This window comes from Anthonomus grandis, chromosome 2 (genome assembly GCF_022605725.1).
Source record: "Anthonomus grandis grandis chromosome 2, icAntGran1.3, whole genome shotgun sequence".
Taxonomy (NCBI): domain Eukaryota; kingdom Metazoa; phylum Arthropoda; class Insecta; order Coleoptera; family Curculionidae; genus Anthonomus; species Anthonomus grandis.
The window spans coordinates 48,328,241-48,352,943 of record NC_065547.1 but is presented as its reverse complement, the minus strand read 5'-3'; the positions used below and the strand labels follow the sequence as shown (position 1 = coordinate 48,352,943).

The window sequence follows — 24,703 nt, the reverse complement described above, 5'->3', positions numbered from 1 at the left end:
CTACCTATATCTCAAACAAATTTGAAAAACTCATTGTGTCACTTAATAATCTAAAAACTTATATCTAACACTCTAACCTATATATATATATTATAGATATATGTATCTATTAATTATTTTATTGCGTGTCTTATATGCTTATTTATTTTATTGAATTATATGAAAAGTTCCGATAGTCACGTGACCTTAAAATTTAATATTGCAAAAATTGATAATTGTATCCTATATAAACCCCAAATACCAAATGTCAAACCAATCAGACCCATAGGAAAAAAGTTTTGATTGTCACGTGGCCTTGAAACTTAATATTTAAAAAATTTATTAATTATCAATATTTATAACCTTAATAAACCTTAAATACCAAATTTCAACCAAAGCGGACAAATAGAAAAAAGTTTTAATAGTCGCGTGACCTTTAAACTTAATATATCAAAAATTTGTTAAAAATTATTAATTATTTCCTAAATAAACCCCAGATACCAAACAGCAATCAAATCGGACTCATAGGAAAAACCTTTTGATAGTCACGTGACCCTAAAACTCAATATTTCAAAAATTTGTAAAAAAATATTAATTATACCCTAAACCAAACCCAAATACCAAATTTCATTCAAATCGGGCAAATACCAAAAAAGTTAAAAAAAAAAAAAAATTACCATATAAAATAATAATACCCATTAAATCCCGATTAGATTTTTTTTTTATCATTAGGACCCACTGTGTTGTAATTTTTGTCTAGCAAAATTCCTTGTATAGACACTGTGTCGCATGAATATTATATTATATTACACGGAAAATGCTAAAACGTCAATTGTTGCCGAATTATCACGGCTAAAAGAATCCGATTTGGTAAAAGATATGCACATATTCGGATTCTCCAGAGTCTCTGGAATAATTTCGTACCAATTTCAGGAAGTTCTGAGCTATTTTAAGCATTTTATCAATGAAATTAGGAAGCAAGTCCGAGCCAATTCATCCACGTTGACGTCATGCTGTCAAAACGTAAAAGTCAGCCGTAAAAGTTGGCATTAAAATCGCGCGTAGATGTCAAAATCGACCATTTTCAGACGATGATTTCGGGTATAAAAAAAGGTTTTTACCTTATGATATGTACATGGAAAAATAGTATAAAGCCTTAGGAACAGTTTAACATCAATTCTGGACCGATTCCAGTCGGTTTTAGTAGTTAAATTTCGATTATAAAAAGGGTCTTTTTTCGGCGAAAATCGCCGTGTTCGTTGCCATGCGCACGCCGGCCCAAACGCCGGTCATAGGTGACTCGAACGTCGTTCTTGTGTGGGTAGATTTTTAGCGATTTTTCGTGCTTGGGACTTTTTTGAAATAAAAATACTTTTAGGGTACTTGCAATAATAGCGAAAAAATGAAATTTTAGTATGTTATAGTAAAATATATGGCGCATCCTCTCGATTGGTTTTGGTTTTTCTATCACATACCGGGTGCGCACAATTAATTTCCAAAATCAAAAAATGTTAAAAAATTCATAACTCAAAAACGGCTTTACTTAGAAGTACGGTTGAAATTGCAAAAGATTCTGTTTATCACACGCTACAAACCGCCTATAAGCCATTTGGCTCTAAGTAGCGCCACTAAAAAGTTATTAAGGCTGGAAAAAAAAAGTGTGAAAAAGGGTATTTTCAACTGAGCCCTGCTCACCCTGTATAAATGATAGCGTTAAACTTAATACCCGTTTTATTCGAAAAGGATGCAGGTTTAATTAATCCAAATGAAATTTTTTTAAATTTTTCACCATAAAAATTTTACGCAGAAAAAACTAAAAAAAATCAATTTTTTTGGGTTTTTTGATTTTTTCCCAAAAAAAAAGATTTTTCAAAAAAAGCATACATTTTCTGTGAATCACTTTTTCCGGAAAGACACCGTTAAACCGTCAGAGGGGCTAGAATATCACACATGTCTGAAACTTTGAGCGTTAAAAAAAAATACTTCCCGTGTGCTGAGAATAACCAAAAACTATACAGCTCATGAACTCCAATCGATCCGTTAAATTTCATAACATTCAAAGAACCGTTGCGACCTGTATCGAATCTACAATGAAAAAATTGGACAAAAAACATTTTTTGACTTTGAAGGCGTCCTAGTCCTAAACAAAAAAACAAATGAAAATTTGTAAACAATCACGTTGTAGCCCCATATATCTAGATTATAAAAAAGTAAACATTATTTTTCTAACCCAAATAGAATCAAAGTTATAAGCACTTTTGTCCGCCGAGTCCCGAGGTCGTGCGAAAACTCCCAAAAAGAAGAGCCCCTCCTTAAGAGCTGCGCTCTTATAATAATTCAATTTAAACTTAAATTAAAAACAGAAAAAAGTTTATACTTACGATTCCGCTATGTATCGGTTTTCGCCATTGCCTGAAACGATGGAAATACCATATTTTAATAAAAAATAAAATAGACCAAATTAATGGTAAAGTAATCGAAAATTATTATGCCATTTTTAATACTAATAAATAAGAAAATCCCCAAAGTATCTTTAATAATTCGTCTTTATTTATAAAACAAATAAAAATAGATTCAACTTATGCTAATTAATACATGGTAAGTACATAAAAGTATACAAAAGTGTACATTAAGCTAATTGAAAAACAGTAAGAAAATTCTTATGTAAAAGAGAAAAATGGGGCAAATATAAATAAGTCTTTTTTTTATAATATTATAAACTAATGCATAAAAAATTATAGAATGCGGCAGTAATAATGTTTATTCAATAAATAATAGGCGTAAACACATATCGAAATTATAAAATAGTGCCCGAAAAGTCTCTAGATAATATCATTATAGACTAACAGAGATACGTAATATTAATTCTTAGAGTAGTGAAAAATAATTATTGTCTTATATTTAACATAAAAATAAGTAGAAACACTAAAAATAATACTTACAAAAATCACTGAGAGCTTAGAAACGATAATACCGGACAAGATATCAAAATTTCAAGTCGTTTTTTTATTAATTGACAGTTGCCATTATAGAAAATGCAAATTTTGATACCTTTTAACTAAATTATGTCTAAAGTGAAAGGAAAATTGGTCCGTTTGTAAATGAATTTTAATCCTAATATTGTGTAGGTGGAATAATGCCAAATTAATCAAATAGAACAACAAAGTATATTATGTCTTATTTATAAAATATATATTTAAATATACAATAAATTTCAAATGTTAGTAGACAGGGTAAGTAATCGAGACGATGTGATTGTGATAGATGACCCTATATACTAAATTCGAAGAGAAAACATTAATTATACTGGACATAAGGAGACATTTACTTTACTTTATGTAGCTTTTACATAATTATTAATATATATGATGGGTACTTATAGACTAATATTTTGACAAAAACTATGCCAATCTTTTAAACGCAACTCTATTAAATATTTACATTAAATATAATTTATCTAATAGACAACATATTACTTAGTTAATATTTATAATAGAAAAAATACTAAACGTTACCTTCTAAACAATTTTAACCAGCCATTTTAGTTTCCGAGATAACGAAAGTGTGCTAATTTATTTATTTATTTTAATTTAATAATATATAAAGTGACAATAATAAGAAGAGAAATAATGCAAAAAATTAGGAGCTGTTTTATAATGATAATACATTGAAATTGTGCCTCTTTTCAGACCAAAATTCATGCTAAGGATTGCCTGGTAATTATGGGAAAGTCACTTAGTTTTAGATGTAGAAAAAATGATTTTACTAGATTTATGGTTGATTTAACTTATTCCAGTTTCTAGTGAATTAAGTCAGTTTAAAAAGCTAAAATTTTGCGTTGGGATTTTTTGAGATGAATATTTTGTCAAATATCTTCAATTGATGAAATAGAGCAATGAACATATGGAGGGTATATCTTTTGTTTTTTTTATTATTTATTTTGATTAAAAAAAAAATGTTTTTTTATAAAAATTTAAGAAAAGGTTATAAAACTTTTGAAAAATGTTTAATAAAATCACACTATTGGAATAAAAAAAGGAACATGAGCTTTAAGACAAAACTATATAAGCGGACTAGAGGAACTAGAATCTATGGTATCTTAACAATTTTTGTTCAAATCATTTTTCTGTTTAAATAAATGTTCTAACAAAGTATTTTATGGATCATCTGCTGTTTATTTTATTGAGTTATGATTACTGGTTCTTGAGATATTTGACATCAAAGCCAGGCATTAACTCTAAGTCGAAATTGCATTACTCGACTGCAAGATCTATAACTTTTGATATCTCAAATATTCTTGCTCAAATCAATTTTATGTCTTAATAAATGATGTAATAGAACATTTGTATGAATTACTTGCTAAATGTTTCATTGAATTATTATTAGTGGCTCTTAAGATATTTGATTTTAAAGCTAGGGATTAGCTCATAGTCGAAACTTCATTACTCAATTACGGGGTCTATAACTTCTGATATCTCCACTATTCTCGCTCGAATTATTTCTGTATCTAAGCAAAGGATTTTGTGAATCATCTGCTGTTTATTTCATCGAGTTATCATTAATGAATCTTCAGATATTTGACTTTAAGGCCAAGCATTAACTCTAAGACGAAATGACATTAATCGACTACAGGGTCTATAACTTTTGATATCTCAATTGTTCTTGCTCAAATCATTTTTGTATCTCAATAAATGTTGTAACAGAGCATTTTATAAATTATCTAGTGTTTATTTCATTAAATTATCATTAGAGGTTCTTGAGATATTTGACTCTATAGCCAGGCATTAGCTTCAAGACGAAATGACATTACTCGACTATAGGGTCTATAACTTTTGATATCTCAACTATTCTTGCTTAGGTCTTAATAAATATTGCAATAAAACATTTTATGAATTATCTGCTAAATGTTTCATTGAATTATTGTTAGTGGCTCTTGAGATATTTGACTTTAAAGCCAGGGATTAGCTCGTAGTCGAAACTGCATTACTTGATTACGGGGTCTATAACTTCTGATATCTCCACTATTCTCGCTCGAATTATTTTTGTATTTAAACAAAGCATTTTAAGAATCATCTGCTGTTTATTTCATGCAGTTATCATTGGTGGTTCTTGAGATATTTGACTCTATGGCCAGGCATGAGCTTCAAGACGAAATGACATTACTCGACTACAGGGTCTATAACTTCTGATATCTCAACTATTCTTGCTAAAATTGTTCTTGTGTTTAATAAAAGTTGTATTAGAATATTTTACGAATCATCTGCTGTTTATTTCATTGAGCTGTCATTAGTGGTCTTTAAAATATTTGACTCTAAAACGAGGCATTAGCACCAAGTCGAAACTGTATTACTGAACTACAGAGTCTTTAACTTTTGATTATTTATTCTTGCTCAAATCATTTTTGTGTTTTAATAAATGTTGTAGCAGAGTATTTTCTGAATGATCTACTGTTTATTTCATTGAATTATTATTAATGGTTGGTTCTTGAGATATTTGACTCTATGGCCAGGCATTTTCTCCAAGTCGAAACTACATTACTCGATTACGGGGTCTATAACTTCTGATATCTCAACTATTTTTGCTCGAATTGTCCTTGTGTTTAATAAATTAATAAATGTTGTAGCAGAATGTTTTCTAAATCATCTGCTGTTTATTTAATTGAGTTATCATTTTATCGATCTTTGAAATATTTGACTCAAAAACGAGGCATTAGCTCTAAGTTGAAACTGTATTATTCGACTACAGGATCTATAACTTCTGTTATTTCAACTATTTAATATATCATATGCAAGAGAAACATCAATGATTTTGCTTAAATTTATTTATCAAAATATTGTTAATTAATTATTAAGACTGTACTCTGACAACTAATTTAATACAGCAGTAAAAATTGATAAAGTTTTTCTATTTGATGGTCAAATGTTATATACGTCTTATCATAACTAATTTTATTTTGCACAAAAGGATCATAGTAAAAATTTGTGCCAAAATAATTTATAGGTTCTTCTTATAGTCTGTATCAACCTAAAATCCCCAATGAACGAATTGTATTAAAGTAAAAATAAATATCAAACTTTACATGGAAATGAAGAACACTTTAATAAAATTCTTTATATTCAATGGAATAAAACATTTTTACTGAATATATGATGTTATAAAAAGAAAAAGAGTAATAAATGTTTCTAAGAGAAAGACCATATTCTTTGACTACATTTACGTTTTAAGGATCTGCTTGTGAATATAGATGTAAAATTACAGGTAATTTAAAAATCGGTAATATTGGTAATTTATTAAAAAAATAAAAAAAAAACACAGCTTTTTAACTAATACTAGTTTTTTTAATTCAAAACTGTAAAAACATTAGGAAACACAAAAAAATGAGTCAGAATAAACTAAGTAATAGAGTGGGTAATGGTGAATCATCCTCATCATCCCCAACCTCTTTATCTGATTCTTCTTTCTCCTTGGTTAATTCAGTCAAGTCTATAATTTCGAAACCGAGATCTTCTTTTTCAATTTTTTCCTCAGAATTCTCAATAGCTTTTTCTCTTCTTGAATGATCTTTGTTTAGTAAATTATAATTATGGGTAATATAGGTTAGTTTTCCGGCTCTTTCCACGGTAAGCCTGTTTCTTCTTTGCCGATGAATAAATCCATAAGTACTAAACGTTCTTTCGGTTGCGGCTGTTGACGATGGTAAATTTAAAATGTCTACAGCCAATCTACTTATTTTAGAACTGGAGCAAATTCCTGCCCACCAAACATGCCCAGACATAGATTTTTCGCTGGAAATAACGAATTCCTTAGCAAAAAGATTACCACCTCTAATTTTGTACTGTGCAAGTGCTTCCATAATAAGACCTACTTCTGAAGAATATTTTGGATGACGCGTTGCAGTTTCATAGATGAACTCCGTCGCAACTAAATTTTCAGCTTCAGTTAAATTGTTGCGTACGGCACGATCCTCTTTCGTCCTTGCGCCTCGCGCCAGTAAAGTAAAGTAGAGCTGGGCGAATAGCGAATAAATGAGAGTATATAGAGTGAAAAAAACCCCAATATTACCAATGTTATCGGTCTTGCAGTAATATTACCAAAATTACCGGTAATATTACCCTTTACATCACTACTTGTGAAAGTTATTAAAAATAAAAGTATTCGGTTCTGTATTGAAAAACTGGCTGTTGGAAAGAGACAAAATCTTGAACTATGTATCATAAATCAACAATGGTATATTATCATAAGTGGTCCACCTAAATTTTTGCAATGATTTCCCATACCGTCAATGTAGAAGATAATAATTTGAGAAGTTTTTTACTGACCAAGTTCATTCGGATAATAAAATTATTTAACAAACAAAAACTGCTTAAAAAAATTAGAAAATTTAGTACTTCAATTTTTGTTTATTAACGTAATAAATAAATAAATAATTTTGCGGAATGTATGGTTAAATATTTGTATTTAAATAATTCATTTTAACTCTCGTTGCCCTCATCAATCTGAAAAATAACGTCTAAATATCCAGAAAACGGAAACCGTCCTTAAATACATAAAACCTAAAAAAAAGCACTGCTACTAATTCACAACCCTTTAAAACGAAATATATTGATTGACATTATTAAATCAATTGAGTCAAATCGCATCGTGACGTTCGATATCAATAGAAAAATATTCGGAAGGCAAACAACTTAAGTGCCAGTGGAGGGTCAGTATCGATATATATATAAAAAAGTCCTCAATAATAAAGTAACATTAATTTTAAACAAAATCCACCAGGTCTCTGGTTAAAAGAAATCAAACGCGCCTACACAGAATATCGATACTGACATGAAAATATAATATAATATATATTTTTAAATATCGATATCGATCGACGATATTAATTAGTTTAAGCGAAGGGTGTTTATACGGCAGTATTAATTTTTTCGTCTTTTTTAATCATGTCGTTGCCGTTGATATACTCCGTAGAGACCTGGTGGTGGGGATTATCGACTCCGTCGGTGGAAATCTCCGAGTGATGGTGTTGATTATCGCCCCCTGTATAATCAATCACGGTGGCGCCACCTATAACAGATAAAAGCCAATTTTTATTATCTACGATTGGCATTTTATGTTGTCTTTTTTTCAAGTTCAAGCAAGATGAGAATCACATTTTTAATGGATATACGGCCTACTTCTAAAAAGCTTACTAGATAGAATCTATAAATCAATCAATTAATTTATTATATGTGTTGTTGAATATCAGGTCAACCGTTAATAAAGTAATAAATATAATAATCTTGTAATGATAGGATACCTATACTAGGAGCTTATTTTGATTCTAAATGTGAAGTCTATGAGACTCACAGCCTCTTAAATAAATCAACTAAAGACAAAATAACCTTTATAACGGCCAAAGATGAAATAATCAAATCAAATCATTTATTTCCATCGACATCATAACAATGTATAGGAATTGTCAATAAAAAACTACAATGCTAATAAAAATAGTATAAAATCACAGAGATATGAACGGAAATAAATTTAACTTAATTTAGTCAATAAATCTACAGTTAAAGAACTCTGTCAACGAATAAAAAGGACAGTCAGCTAACATGGTCCTAAGAGCCCTCTTAAAAGTTGGAAAAGTCTTCGCTGCATTTCGAGTTTCATAAAAATTAAGATCTCCAGATCTCACGTAGTTTAAAAGATTTTTATGTACTTGACATGCGCACTCCAAGATATAGATGTTAATTATAGTTAGGATTTTTTCTTTTTTAAAAGTACCACGGCAAGTTCCTCTGAAGGAAAGTCTAAACATCGTACGTACAATGTGCTTTTGATTTATTAGCACTCTCCCAATACTGGAGGAATTACCCCAAGCTAATAAGGCATAGGATAGAGTGGAATGCACTGAGGCATAATAAAAGCTTTTAAGTGTATAATATGCATCCACATAGTCGCGAAGTTGCAAGATGGCATAATTGCTGCGGGACAAACTATTGCACACAGATTCCACCTGAGGATCCCACGATAGATGTCTATCAATTACAATTCATGACAGTATAGCAAAAGAATCTAAAAATGCAATAAGTCTTTTTTTAAAGGATTTTTCAAAGATCTTTGAGAATACAGAGAGGAGAGCAATAGGCCTATAGTTACTCACTTCTGCTGTTTCCCCCTTCTTATGAAGAGGTATGACAACAGTCGATTTTAGCTCTTTAGGAAAATAACCAAAGTGAAATAATAAATTTAGAAGATAGGTAAGTGAAGAGATAGATAAGTTACCTCGTCTACACCGGATGACTTTTTCCTCGAGGAAGATTTTATAATCTCAAGTGTTTCTCCTTCATTGAGAGGGAATAGAAAAAAAATTGGGATAAACTGTTAAAAGGCACATTCATTTCCATGAAAATTATCTGTGATCTTTCGCACTGACTGTACAAAAAAATTATTAAATGTATTAGCAATATTGAGGTTGCCAGTAACATTCTTTCCATTATCAAGTAACCAAATTAGGAACACACTTTGTTTCGCGATTTGAAAAGTTCGTGACTGAGTTAATAATTTCCCATGTGGCTCGAGTTATATTGTTAACAGTAAGCAACTTTGTTGAATTATAGGCTTTTTTAGCTTATGTACCTTCAATCTCCTTCTATTGGATGTCAGTGACTCGTGGTCGTGAACGGTCTTTAGTTGAGTATGAAGTAGCCTTAATTGCTTGCCTTCATTAATTATCAATGGTGTTATCTACTAATGAGACTTTCTGTGATATGGCTTCGATTTGTTTACATAAGGAAAGCTCATATTAAATAAACTGGACACCGTGTCAAAGAAGTAAGAAAATTTACTTTCAAAATCCAGAGTCTCAATAACTGACAGCCAATGTTCTTTGGAAAACAAGTTTTTAAAATAGCAGGTGTTTTCATCAGAAAAGGACCTAGGACTCATAGAAAATTTGCTTAAATCGTGGTTTCCCAAGTCAAAACTCAGTATCTGAGCACAATGATCAGAAAATTCTAGTTCAAAGATTTTAGTTGAAAACAGTGCAGCATTAGTGAATATATTATCAATCAAGGTACAGGATGATACCTGAGTTCTAAAAGGTTCAGAAAAAACTTGTTTAAGACCATATAAGCTAAAAGCATCTGGAAATAAAATCATAGTTAAAATCACCACAAAAACACATTAAAATATATAGGTTTATATAAAAGTTTTAACACTTTCTCAAAGTATTCACTAAAAGTTTTAAAATCAGAGCTAGGAGGACGATATATACAAAAAACTAAAATCTTAACACTATTTACAGCCTGGAGAAGAGCAGCAGCACATTCAAAGTTACCAGACAAGTGAAAAGTCTTTATTCTCTACATGTTTATAAGAACCGAAATCAGATCTGACAAATATTAGCGATATATATGAAGGGCTGAGAAGCCAAGGGGTGCAAGTCACATATTTTTCATAATGGAGTTAAATGCAGAAGCTTATTCTTAAACACTTTAAAATGTTCGTGGCCAAGGGAGATAAGTGGAACTCTATCATCTAGTGGCGAAAAAAAAACTACTGCTTAAAAGTACTTTTTAGTTTAGAAGTCAAGGGATACATGTGCCGCGAATCACTTGTACCCATTGGCTTCTAAAAAATAGCTTATAATTTAGTTTACTAAAGCTGTTGTTTTCTTTTACGCATTGTTGTTCTGTTTAAATTGTTTACGTGTTGAGGCTATCAAACTTGATAAAAAATGTCAGAAGATAGTTCTTTTAGCCTTTTTAATGGTAAGTTCTACTTTTTACCAAATCCAATATTATTATTTATTGTAATTTGAGTCATTTAGTGTGTTTAGGTGAGGTTTTAAGGTTAGGTTTCAATGTATGTTGTTAATAATATTATTTGAAAGCTCGTAACCATCTTATTCAGTTGTCCTACTTTCAGATAATAGCGATGATGACGCTGATTATAACCCAGACGCAGAAAATTCTTCCAGTACTAGTTCAAGTAACCGTCCTGACGAAGGTAAGAGTAGGCCTTAGTTAATTATTATTATTAATATTACTAATCAGCCGATTTCATTATAACGTTCTTTTTCTTTAATAGGCAACTTTTTATTGATAACAAACTTTAGAGTAATAATTAAAAATTAGGCTTAGTTTTGACATACACAGCATAATTAATTAATCTAAATAAATAATTAAAATTTAATTGGTACTGATCAAATGGAAGAAACTGAAGCATAAGAAGAACCACCTACAAAGCGGCAGAAGCATCTTGGTAAGAAAAAAACACGACGGACTGAGGAATGGAAAAGGCAGAAGTCTTCAAGACTACGAAACATGGGTAAAAAGTACACTAACCGTAAAGGTAAAGTACACAATGAAAGAAAAGTTCAGGCATACGACCATGAATGGCGCTATAAATGTTGCGAAAATATGAGCGAAGAAAAGCGCCACGAATTTTTTAATGAGTACTGGGGTCTGGCGAATTGGGAATTGCAATCATCATTTTTGAACTCTGCGATTATAATAGAAAATCCGCATAGGAAGAAAGAAAACACTGTACGTGGAAAGTCCCATTCTTGTCAATATTTAGTAGGCGGTCTAAGGGTCTGCAAGGATTTTTTTTTTTAAACATTAGATGTGTCAAATAAGCGAGTTACCAACATTATTGCTAAAAAGAAAGAATCTGGAACGGGAATACCAGCTCGAGACCGTAGAGGGCGAAAGGTTCCAACCAATAAAATTACCGTTGAGAACACTGATTTGGTCAAACAACATATGGCTATGTTCCCTAGATATAGTAGTCACTATTCCAGACAGCAAGCTCCAAACCGAAAATATTTAAATGCAGACTTAAATCTGAAAAGATTGTATGACTGTTATAAAATCTTTTATGCGGAACAAGGTAAGGAACCTGTTACTCTATCTTACTATAGGCATATATTTAATACATGTTTCAATCTTAGTTTCCATCGAGCACATACTGACACTTGTAATAATTGTGACAAGTTTAAATTAGCTATTGAGCATGGAGATCTGGAAGCTAAACAAGCTGCAACAATCGCTAAAGAAGTCCACCTACGTAAGGCTGAAAGTGCTAAAAAAGAAATGGATAATGCTAAAAAAGAAGTAAAAGATGATCTTGCTCATAAAGCTATATGTTTTGATCTTCAAAAAATGTTGTCCACGCCGGTATTAACATGTACCAAAGTGTATTATGCAAGGCAGTTATGGACGTATAATTTTAATGTATATGATATTGGGACCGATGATGCGTTTATGTTTCTTTGGCATGAGGGGCAAGCATCAAGAGGATCCGAAGAAATGGTATCGTGTTTAATCCAGTACATCAAATCATTGCCCTCTACAGTCACTCACCTCACTGCTGTCTGTGATAATTGTGGTGGGCAAAATAAAAGCCAACTTACGGTAAAATTTTGGTTGTATGTTGTAAACACAACGCAGATTGAAATTGTCGACATAAAATTTTTGCTTACTGGTCATTCTTATAATCATTGTGACCGAGACTTTGGTAAATTGGAAAATACCAAGAGGAACACAAAAAGAGGTGTTTTCGTTCCTAATGACTGGGTGAATATTATAGTCACAACTAGCAAAAAGTTCTTAGTGAAGAAAATGTTGGATAGAGACTTCTTTACTTTGGATCCCATAAGCAAACATTTTGTGAAAGCTGTTAAGGGTATTAGAAACATGCAGTGGCTGCAGTTCAGAAAACAAAGTTCTTACACTTTATTTCACAAAAGTACATTTAATAAAGAAATGCCATTTTTAGAGTACAACATGCTTGCAAAAAATTTTGGAAGGATTCCAAAAACCTTGTACCATCAAAGTACAAAGACAGTTGTACTTTGATGTTTGTTTAATATTTGTTGGCCTCCTACCATTTGTACCTCCCGTATATCACTAATTCTATAGATCATTAGACGATGAGGAAAATCGTTTGGTGCACACAAGACAGAACATCCAGAAACAGCAAGAAGCGGTTCAAGAGGGACATCACAATCCTGACGATGATGAAAATGAGGATCCAAAACTGAAGACAATGTTTATAGCAGTGACTCAGAATAGTTCTGCAAGTGGTATTTAAATGACGTTTTCATACAAACTGTTAGTATTTTGTTAAGCCACCTTTTATTGAAAAAATACATTTTTCTAATTTATTTGTATCCTATGTTTTATTAAACTCCTAATTTCAATGAGAAGCCAAGGGGTACAAGTGATGACTGTACCACTAATATTGCCTAATAATCAATATGAAAAATTCTAAAAAGCATTTTATTTTTCTTTATTATGATAGTCTAAACCCTAGCAATTAAAACAAAACTGGTTTGAATTGCCATACTTTTGCCTGCATTTGATTATAACAATTTAACTTTAATTTGAGTTTTCTCAAAACTGACTTCAGTACACTTATACCCCATGGCTTCTCAGCCCTTCATATATAATAGCGATGTTGCGTCAAAAAATCGCTTCTTTAGATAAAAAATACAGTAAAAGTGGAAATCTATACCCGAACTTGTCAGTAGTACATCACGTATTATGATAAAGCTTAAACAGCATTAATAATCTCAGAAAACCAACTTTGATGTAAAATTAACCATCAAACCTACAGAACTCAAGGTGGCCCTAAAAGGTAGTAGAAATATAAAAATTTGTTGTATGATTAATAAATGTGCAAGTAAAGCTGCTGTTGATATTTAAAAAAAGGACGCAGAAAGAAAATAACAATAATAGATATTTATTAGTTCTCAGGCATTTTTGGACAATATACATAGGTCAAAAGTAAATTTTCAATTTACAAGAAATTAGATGGGTTTCACAAAAAATATTGCTATCTTCGTTTTTAAATCCTCAGACTATTTGATCACCGTTATATTGCCATAAATGTTATCCTTTTCACGACCCTTACAAACCCAATTTTTGGTACCTATATTAAATATAAATAAAAGACTATAATGCTTATTTTTATATACTATTACTTATAAAGACCCCCGAAATCTGTTAAAACCCACATTAAATCAAATATTCCATTAGCCATTTGGCAAACGGTGTTTATCGTCGTAAAAATCGGTAATAACAGAAAAGGCATAACTATAAAATACCCTAATATATGGCTTATATAAAACTAAAACCGTGATTTGGTGAAAGGTATTATATATATTAGAAATTTTATATACAATAAGGTAATGTTTGTCATATATTTAACACGTATTACGTGTATTATATATTTAATGGATATTTACATTGGTTTATTTAAATTTTATTTTGTACTATTGACGTTCACTTATTAAGGATTGTTATGTTTCTATATTCGAAGAACTTAATTAATTAAAAATTATAAAAATCTTTATTCGGATTGTAGAAAAAAAATTAGAGCTGTAAATTTTAAACAAAAAATAATATGAAATAACAGGTAAATCTGACTTCCTTTTAAAAGTGCACTAGTGGATCAAGAAGAATTGGAATAATTAATCAAAAAAAAAGGTTATTGAAGAAGTTCAAAAAATAGAAAAAGAAAAGGAAGAAAAACATGCTAAAGAAAAAATTAAATAGAAAACATAAAGCGAAAGAATAAGAATGAAAATAAAATGGAAATGAAAACGATGTAAGAAACAAAGAAATAGGAGCAACAAAATTAGAAATAAAAAAAAAATCAAAGAAATAAGTTGAAAGTAAAGGAAACAGCAAGGTTATGCTCTTAGGAAAAAAAAACTAATAAAAAGGAAGGAAACATATAAAGAAAGACTTTTTTTTTTTTTACATTTTTATTCATTGTATGGGTTCTAATTTAATAGATATGCAAATTTTGATTTTAATAATTTTTAATATTTTAGGGGCTCACTGTAAACTACATTCAAATTGCATAGAGTATTAATTTTTTTTTATTGTCATCTAGGATTAAGTTCATATTAAGCGATCTATAGATCGCTAATAACTTATTATAATAAAAATTTAAAAATAAGCATACAAATGCCAAACATAGAAAAGATCTTTTTGAATATTTCTTAATTTTCGTGTTCGGCTTTCTGTTACAATTTAGGAAAATAAAAATAAGTCGCTAAAAAAATAAGCAGGAATACTTAAATATATATGCAAAATATAAATTAATATCATATTTTTTGTAATAATAAGAACAAATTAGTGAATTGACTAAATTATTAATAGTTTTTCCGTTACTTTTCCTGACATATTTCTTTAATTCTCTAATACATTCAAACCTCAAACTTTCTTATACAAATATTTATTATTATTATCATCTGGTCCAGTCCTATAAAAAAATCAGTTACATAGTTAAGTGCTGCGAAAACTACCCCTTTTCCATTTTACGAGGTGTGGCGCCACGTATGTTACAGAAAAAGACAAAAAAAACAAATTCGGATTTCTTCGGTAAACAAACCCGTTCTAAATGAGGTCGTTAGACCATAGAATCAGAAAGAGAAATAAAAACGTTTATGGATTGGATTAATTTTATAAGAAAACATTATATATGATAATTTTATTAATTTATTTAAGCACAATTAGCACAAAAAAATTAAAATTTTAGTTCGAAAATTAATTAAAACAATAAGTGCATAACTTAAATGCATATTAGGTCTAGATATAGTAATAAAGAAAAAAAAACATTTTTTTAAGAGATTAATATACAGTAGATTTTTTTTTTTTAAAGTATTTATACAGGGTGTTTCAGAATTGTGTTGACCAAAGCTTAGGTAAAATAGAACAAAAAAGTTTTTATGACAACGAGTTTGAAAAATTCATCGTTTTACTACAAGGAATTTCTCCTAGACTTTTTAAGGCAAACTATGAGTTTCTTTGTGCCTGTTTACATGTCAGGTAGGTAATAGAGTGTGGGAGAAGTAAATTTGCATATAAAACTAGGATTCAGAAATAAGCCACCCGATGTTATGATACAAGTTTTAAAGTTACTTTTAAATCTTCATAAAAGGAAAATCACAGTTGAACATGTGAATCATTCATATGCTACTCGAGCTCAAAATCAAAGCGCTGTAGTTCCACGAAATGAAAAAACTATTGGTCAGCGATATTTTAGATTCTATATCTCTAAGATTTATAATTTGGTTCCGGCGCATATAAAAGATAAAATAAATCAAAAAAATTTTAAATTTTATGTGAAAAACTGGATACAGCGGACGGACAGAGAAACGTTTAATAATATATTAAATCATAATATGTAACATACTATGATATATAAATATGCTTTTCTTTAAAACATAATCTTTGGCAAATCCATGTAAAATTGAAAAGAAAGCAAATAAAATCACACAAACCTGGACATGACATACTACCTCGATATAGACCTTAAAAATTACCGAATTGGACATACTCGATCTTGATCTATGTTTTGAACATTATATCGTAGTCATTAAATTTTAGATAAGATTAACTCTGTAAAACTTTTAAATTCATATTCACGTACAAGTAGTAATCTCGCTACTTCTGTGATCATTGTTTATTCACTATTCTCTTGATCGTTATTATAGACATTTTGTAATATTGTTAATTATTATTTTGAATAAACTATTATTATTATTATTAAGTGGTTTTTAGGCAGCAAGGATTATTATTGTAATATACTTTTTAAGAAATAAAATTGAAACAAAACTCTAGGTGTTTCCCTACTCCACGTAAAATTTCATATTTTTCCGCACAAACGAACAATAAATGGTTTAAGTTCCATGAAACTTAGCCAATTTTTTGCGATTCTGAAACTTTGGTGTTGTAATATACTGCCTGTTTAGTTTGGCACTACTAGATGTTTTATGTATAGTGCAAAAACAAAAGAACACAAACAGAAATTGCATTTTTATAAGTTGTTTCATGCCAAATGAGATGCACTTGTAAACAAAATGCACAACAGAACATGTCCCAAAGGCCTAAAAAACGATTACTTTACCAAAATAGTTTAATTTTATAAAGAAATTCTAAGCATACAAACGATATAACCTTGTGAGCGTCTATAAAATATTGGAGAAGTTTGGTAACGATAGCTTAGAAAAATTGCTTATATATAAACAAAAATGTATGAAGGTGAGATTAGAGAAATATTTCCTGAGATTTTAAATACTTGAAATATTTGTACCCATATTTTTTCCAGATACGACCAACAGTTTTATTGCACATTCCCAGTTCCTCTCCAACACTTCTAGTGGACCGTGTTCTAAATTCTAGGGTACTGCAAACAAATCTCTACATTGTACTGCCGAATTGCCTCCATAAAACCATATTAGTTGAACAAACATTGAACCAACATTAGTTGAACTCTTTCGGAAGGGGTATAAAGAGCCATAGTGAAAAAAACTTGACAATAACGCTCAAAAATTATTAATGCAACGTGCAGTAACACAGCAAAGTGAGGTCTGCTGACTCCCGCTTCAAAAAATAAAAACGAAAAATTCCGCCGCCTACAAGCCGCAACCAAGCCGTGTTGCCATTATTTTGGGTAATACGTAGCTCACGATAACACGATCTGTATATGTCTGTAGTGTACATTTACAACGATTAAATTTCTAGTTAATAAATTCTTTTTAAATAATCATTACGATAAATGATCCTCCAGTCTAATAATCTTCACCTCAATTCCATTTTTTTATTCATACGCAATCTATCGAGCTATCGTTTCCTTTTTACAAAAGACAAAATAATTTATAAACGCTAACATGGTCGTTTCAAAAAATGAACGTGCATACTCACAAGCAATTACTATTAATAACATAACTTACCACTAAAGCACCATTTTCCACTGATCTTCGCGAAGATAAGAAGTCCCACGACAATTAGGAGGGCCAATATCGCAGCGATAATTCCTACAATGGCTGCCATTCCAATCTCGTAGCCTAAATTTAAATAAAAATATATATAAAGAGGGATTTTTACTGCCCTTGATACGTCTTATATATTTCCTAATATCATTATAGAAAATATATTCATTCTCTTATTAATTTTCCCAGTCAGTCATTTAATCTATCTAAGTATAGAGCTGACAGTTTGTTTTGCATACAAGTTAGCCCTTTTTTTACGACATATAAACATTCGTATGCATACAAACCGACATCAATAAAAAGAAATAAATAAAAGATAAGGCTCGAGACACGAGTGGTCCATAATACAGCCGCAATTGGCAGATCAAAATAAAAACAGAAGGGGGAGAAATAAAGAAAAAGAAAAACAAAAAAAAAAGCACAAAAGGCGGTAAGCGTGACTTATGGATGTGAAATAAAGAGAAGCGAGACGGGCGAGTGCGGCAGCTTTCTACTCAATGGGCCCGATTTTTCTCTTTTAAGAGGCACACATTCGTCCATTTACTTTGCCGACATGTCTTGCATTAGAAATAGTCGTGAAATATAGCTAAACAATGGAAAATAGCAAGTTAATCGGTTTTCTAGACATCCATGGAGTACCCGTTATTAATTTACAACCCTCTTTGAATTTTTGATATTAAATTTAATTATATTTACAGTACTATAATAATTGTTAATGTAACGATATTGTAAAGCCAGCTGATTCTCCGTCATTCCGGAATGACACCAGTGCTTGAATATTGACTATCTTAGAATCCCCTCACATCGAATGACAATTTAAAATTAATTTACCTAATTGTTTTACAAATTTGTCAAGTGATAAGGTATTTAAATCTAGACTTTATTATTATGTAAAAATTCCTTTAATATACACTTGAATTTGAAGTTGAAAAAAAAATTAAATATGCGGGAAATGATATAAAAAAGGTTATATCAATGTATCTTAAGTCAGTGAATAAAAATAAAATAATTGAAAAAATTAACAGCCTAAAAAATACCAGTAGCCAATAATCATACTTTTTTACTTGATTCCCTTGTTCATATAATAAATTTAATTTTTAACACCGGCACTGTTCCTGACCAATTTAAAATATCAGTGATTTCTCCAATATATAAATCAGATGATAGATCGGAAATATCAAACTATAGACCTATTAACTTAATTGATAACTTTGTTAAGATTTTCGAAAAATGCGTCATAGATAGACTACTAAATTTCTTACAATCTAATTCGATTTAATCAACTAACCACTAGTAGCACTGACACTCTTTATCATCTAACAAAAGAAATAACTGATTATAAGTAAAAATGTATAGCTTTGTTTCTAGATCTTGCTAAAACATTCGATGACCTGCCTTTAGATGTTTTTGAAAAAAATGGGATAAGGGGTGCAGTATTGGATGTTTTTAAGAGTTAATTGAACGGTAGGGTACAATATCTAAAAATTGAAGATGCTTTAAGTGATTTTAGATATCAAAATAGGAGTGCCGCAGGGGACATTTTTGGGGCCGTTGTTATTTTTATTATATATAAATACACTGGCCAGTCTTAGGCTTCTTAATGGTGTAATTGTTTCTTATGCAGATGATACTGCCATAATATTCTCGGTAAAATCATGGAATGACGTCAAGCAAAATGTAATAGATGGACTTTCTATTGTTCAGAGTTGATTAAACTCATTTAAACTAGCATTAAATTTAAACAAAATAAACTATATTGCCTTTTCAATAACCAACGCAAATCGTCCTTGTTTCGACTTCATAAAAGTTAAAGACTCAGATAAAGTTATTAATGATGTTACATATACTCGATATTTAGGTATAATAATTGATAATTGACATCTTAAATGGGATCAACAGATTCTAAAACAAACATAAAAATTTCGAAAATTATTATTTAAATTTTATACCGGGTGGTGCGTCGCCGAGCGAAACATTATTGGCTTCCCTGTACATTTTACAGAAAAAATGTAAGATAACTTTTTAAAGAGACCAATCTGGCAAACCTTCGTGCAAAGTTTCAAAAAATTTGAATAAGCGAATCTTGAATTATTTAATAAAATGTAATTGCAAAATTAGCAAATTTTCGGCTCAGGCAAAACCAGACACCAGCCACCAACAAACAATTTGTTATAAGGCTTTGTCAAATCTGACGTACAGCCGAATACAAGAAATGTTTTTTTTCTTTCGTTTTATCAATCTCACAACCATACATTCAAAGTAAGAGACGTTAACATTACTTTTTTATCTAAACTTTTATTTAATATAACGATGAAATTAAACCAATAACAGTATTTGAAATATTTTCAATTTATTTTCCCATCAAGCCTATCTGGTCCATTTCAACCATTAAACTTATTGTTAGTATAGAGTCCAAAGACATTGCAATAAATAATTGTAAATGTTTAACTTAGAAGATCGAAAATAGATCCAAAAAAAGAGAGAACAGAACTCTTAATATTTTACTAAGTGTGGAAAAATAAAATAAAATAAAATACAATACAATAACTTTTTTTTAAATAATAGAGAATTACATAAAAACATCAATTAATCAAATGTTCAAACAACCCCCCATTAACAGCCTATAACAATATCCTAACCGATCATAAAATTAATTTCTAACGTTACTAAGTTGATATTGGAAAATTTTATTACATTCTAACGAAATAGCGTTTTGTAACTGGTTTAGATTCTCAAATTTTACACTTACATAAATGACACTTTTCAAATGACCCCAAAAAAAGAAGTCATTCGGTGAGATGATCTGGCTGGCCAAAGTATCCGGTACCCTGATACTTACCGAAATAAGTCCAAATAGGGGTTCTAGTCGACTTTAGGTATCTCCGAATTTTAACATTTTTGAATATGAAATAGCAAGCTAATCTTCTTTGGACTATTTTAAGCAAAAAAAATTGAAGGATGAATAACATTTTCTTTAATAAAATAATAAAAACAAAAAAAAATATGACAATGTGTACCCATGTACGATATAAACTCGTTTTCGAACATTCGCCGCAAGCGCTTTATGGCTTAATGGTAATGAGAGTGAACTAGTCGGTCGGCCTGGGTTCAGATTTCAACTGTGCCAGTTTTACTTTTTTATTTTTTTTGCAACTAAGAATTTTGTAGTTTTGGAAAAATTATTCAATTTAAATGAAATTATACATAAAACATGACCAAAAAGACGAAATTGTTTATATAACATAAAAAAAAAAAGATTTTACCTTTTCTTGTAATTAAGTCCCTTTATTTTCGTGTAAAAAAACATACCGAAGACACCCATAATGTATTATTTATTGTTTTGGTACTTTTTAAATTTCGATCCTAATTAAAAATTAAATGAAATATAGGCATATTCTATTTAAAATTAAGTCTAAAGAATATTTATTTTTCATATAAATAACAAAAACAAAATTCCCTTCCACCTTCCTTCATTATTCTTTTTTATTGACGTTTGACATAACGCCGCGAGGTGACAGCGTTGCCATACATGTTCTTTGATTAAAGAATTTTTTATTTCTTCTATATGAATGTTTTTAGTGTTTTGGGCTCGGTTGAATTGCATTGGGTTGATTTTGGGTTGCGTTAGCACACGGGAGGCGTAAGCCTCCCATGTGCTCGACATTTACGAGCCCTCTCTATATTTTTTCGTATGAATAGAATCTCAAAATGTTAGAAAATATGGAGGCTATGAACCTTTGCATAAGGGAATTAATTTTTTGCTTGTGTATAAATGCGTGTAAAAGTAAAACCCATTTACTATTTAGTGTAAAAACACCGCTATCATTTTGGCAGATAGATTTAGATGTCTTTCATGTTTTCTCTTATATAAGATATGCTTCTTGCTTATTACATATATACACAATTTGGCAACTGCGAGATCATATGTCAAAAGTTTGACAATGTAATTATCAATAGCAACGAGTTTCGATCATCAAATAGAGTAGAGTAGACCTCTTTTTTAACATAATTTAATATTATTTTTTAGCGTCCTATGTGAATGATCCGCAAATTTTTTTGTCTTAATCTATTCTTTTCAAAGTAATCTTTATGCTCAAATTTTTAAATATTGCAAAATCGGAGATACTTAAAGTCGACAAGACCCCCAAATAGGTTTCAGCTGTTAGGTTATAGTCTATAAAAAAGGGTCCAATGATATGGTGTCCGATAAATCCCACGAATACATTTGTTTTTTGGGGATATTGTGTCCGAGTATGAACAAAGCGATGTTCATTTTCTTAATTCCAACACCGGCAATTCTGAACATTTGGTTTATTGTTGAGGGTAAATGTACATCGGTAAAACAAATATTTCTTAAAAAATTCCAAAATGCCATTGTTCGCTCTTCATCTCCTTCCTGCAGCTCTTGATGTTTTTCCAATTTATACGAATAATATTTGTGTTTGTTTAATGTGCGCAATACCGTTGTATGATGTCTATTTACTTCTTGCCCAAGAACCCTCGTACTAACCATCTTGTTTTCCTCCACACTCAGTAGAATATTAAGATCTCTGTTCTCTCTTTCTTCTATTTTCGATATCCTGAGTTGAACATTTACCATTATTTATTACGGTACCTTCGGACTCGAACTTATTGACAATAAGTTTAATAGTTGAAATGGACGGAATGGGCTTGGTGGGGAAATAAACTGAAAACATTTCAGATACTGCTCTAAAACTGCTTCCCGCATAATGCCACTTAATTATGGATATTTTTCCGTCGATTGAATAATTCATGCTTGTTTTCAAATATCGACTGTCACTGATTTATTGACACTTTTCCTCACGTCAGTGACAATATTCATTTTACTGGTGCCCGTTTGACTTTACCTAAACCGAAAATTTGCTAATTTTGCAATTGCATTTAATTGAATAATTCAAGATTCGCTTATTAACATTTTTTGAAACTTTGCACGAGGGTTTGCCAGATTGGTCTCTTCAAAAAGTTATCTTACATTTTTTCTATAAAATGTACAGGGAAGCCAATAATTGACCCCCTTAAAATTAACATGGGTTTTCCTATATTCCGGTCGACGGCGCACCACCGGTATATTGAGAAAAAATTTAAATAAGCATCTATTATTATCTGTTTACAAAACCATCGTAGAGTCTTTGATAAGATATAGGATCATTGTATTTTTGTTTATGGATGTTGTTTATGAGAATAATAAAATCAAAACTTGTCTTAAGCATAGTTACCATAGTCGGATTACCGAACAGATGGAGTAAATGATGTGCGCGAAATATAGGCTCGCCCATCGATGCAACCTTGGCAGATTTAGACGAGGAGAATTATGTCTACTAATTTTAAATTATTTTATCGTACAGCTTTGCTTTGTAAGCAGTTTTTTTAAAAATATAATACGTTTATAGAATAAACGATCTCACAGAAGCGAAGGCTTAGCCCTTTTTACCGAACCAGTTTTTCGTTCAGGCTCCTCCCATTTACCCCCATTCTAACGGGTACAACTGTCGTCGCTCACGTGGGGTATCGGGTCATAATTAGTGTATTAGTACGAGCGTTAGTGTGTATATTTGCGATATTTTCTAATTTGCCGTTTTTTATTTTATTTTTGTTAAGTAGGTATTACACATTACCTTGTTTTGGAGTTTAACTCTGTGCTCTATGACTTTGTTTTTTCTTTTATTTGTGTTGTGCTAAAAACTTGAAAAAAAAACACTAAAATGTCAACTTTTTGTGCGTATAGAGGTTGTTGTGCCAAAAGCATGGCTGGAAAAAGTTTATTTTCGTTTCCTAGAGATATTTAGAAGGTGAGCAATAACAATAATAAAAGAAAGTAGGTATAGAAAAGTTACATTATTATGTATTATTCATTATTACTATGGTTGTTTAAAAGCTTTGAAAAGTTCAAAATATTCCCTAATTAATTTGTCGTGCCATGCAAATAAATACAGAATAAACATTATTTAATTTAATAAACATATATGTATATACCTAAACCATATATATCTATGTATGTGTACATACGTGCAGGTACATAACATTGTACATAGATAAAAATATTAAGGTTGATTTAGGTATACAGTATTTTTATGTGATAAAGAATAATGACTTTAATTTTCAATTATCTGTCTTTTTATGGACTGGTTTACCCATGCAAGTGCACAATATAGTAGTAGTAAAACTCTTAAAAATCTTATATTTTGTTCCAGACTATCATAATGGACGGCGACTATACAACGTATAATACCTTTATAAAATATGGACGTATGTGTGGTACCTACATATGTATATAATAATACATACATATATATCTTTATATATATAAATATATTAAAGCCGATGATACCTACTCTTAAATGTGTTGTGTTTAAAACATACGAGTAAACATAAAATGTAATTTAAAAATACCTACCTATGTACATATGTATATGTATATTGTTAACATATTAACATCATACAAATAGCAGACTTTTTCTCAGCTAGTGCCCTACTAAAAGCAAATATTATTTACCATTATCATAAAACAACTAACAAAAAAATTTCATTCCAAAACAAATTAAAAGTATACTAACCTACACCTCTATCGTGTATCAAAACTATCAAATAACAATTTTTATAAAAATAATAATTATTATAATTATTCTCTAAAAAGCAAGGACCAATATAAGCCTTAACAAAAAAAAATCCTATTTGAAATAACATAACTATAAAATAACTAAATTTTGTAGTTTGCTCCCGTATTATATGAATATAACTATTTCGATTTTAAAAATTAAAGCACTTCGTATGCGTTTACTACAACTTTACGAGATATCTCAGTGTATTTGCGCCGGGTGCATCTGTCAGATGGGCTTATAAAAAACTGGTTCACGGATATCAAAGGAGCCGACGCAAGCCTTCGCTTCTGTGAGATCGTTTATTCTGTGACGGTACCGTGAATCGTCACAACTG

At 30.3% G+C, this 24,703-nt stretch overlaps 1 protein-coding gene across 3 annotated transcripts in view; it reads right to left on the bottom strand.

Moving 5' to 3' along the window:
* LOC126747486 (fasciclin-3) overlaps nucleotides 1-24,703 on the bottom strand; it is a 630,854-nt gene that overhangs the window by 5,790 nt on the left and 600,361 nt on the right. For 2 of the 3 annotated variants that reach the window (XM_050456158.1, XM_050456168.1), the window contains exons 8-9: nucleotides 17,711-17,824; nucleotides 2,361-2,391 (exon numbers count right to left, since the gene is read on the bottom strand). In XM_050456158.1, coding sequence (XP_050312115.1) covers nucleotides 2,361-2,391; nucleotides 17,711-17,824 — 145 coding nt within the window. Of the gene's footprint in view, nucleotides 1-2,360; nucleotides 2,392-7,560; nucleotides 8,041-17,710; nucleotides 17,825-24,703 lie in introns of those variants that run through there. The other variant, XM_050456175.1, reaches the window with a different exon arrangement.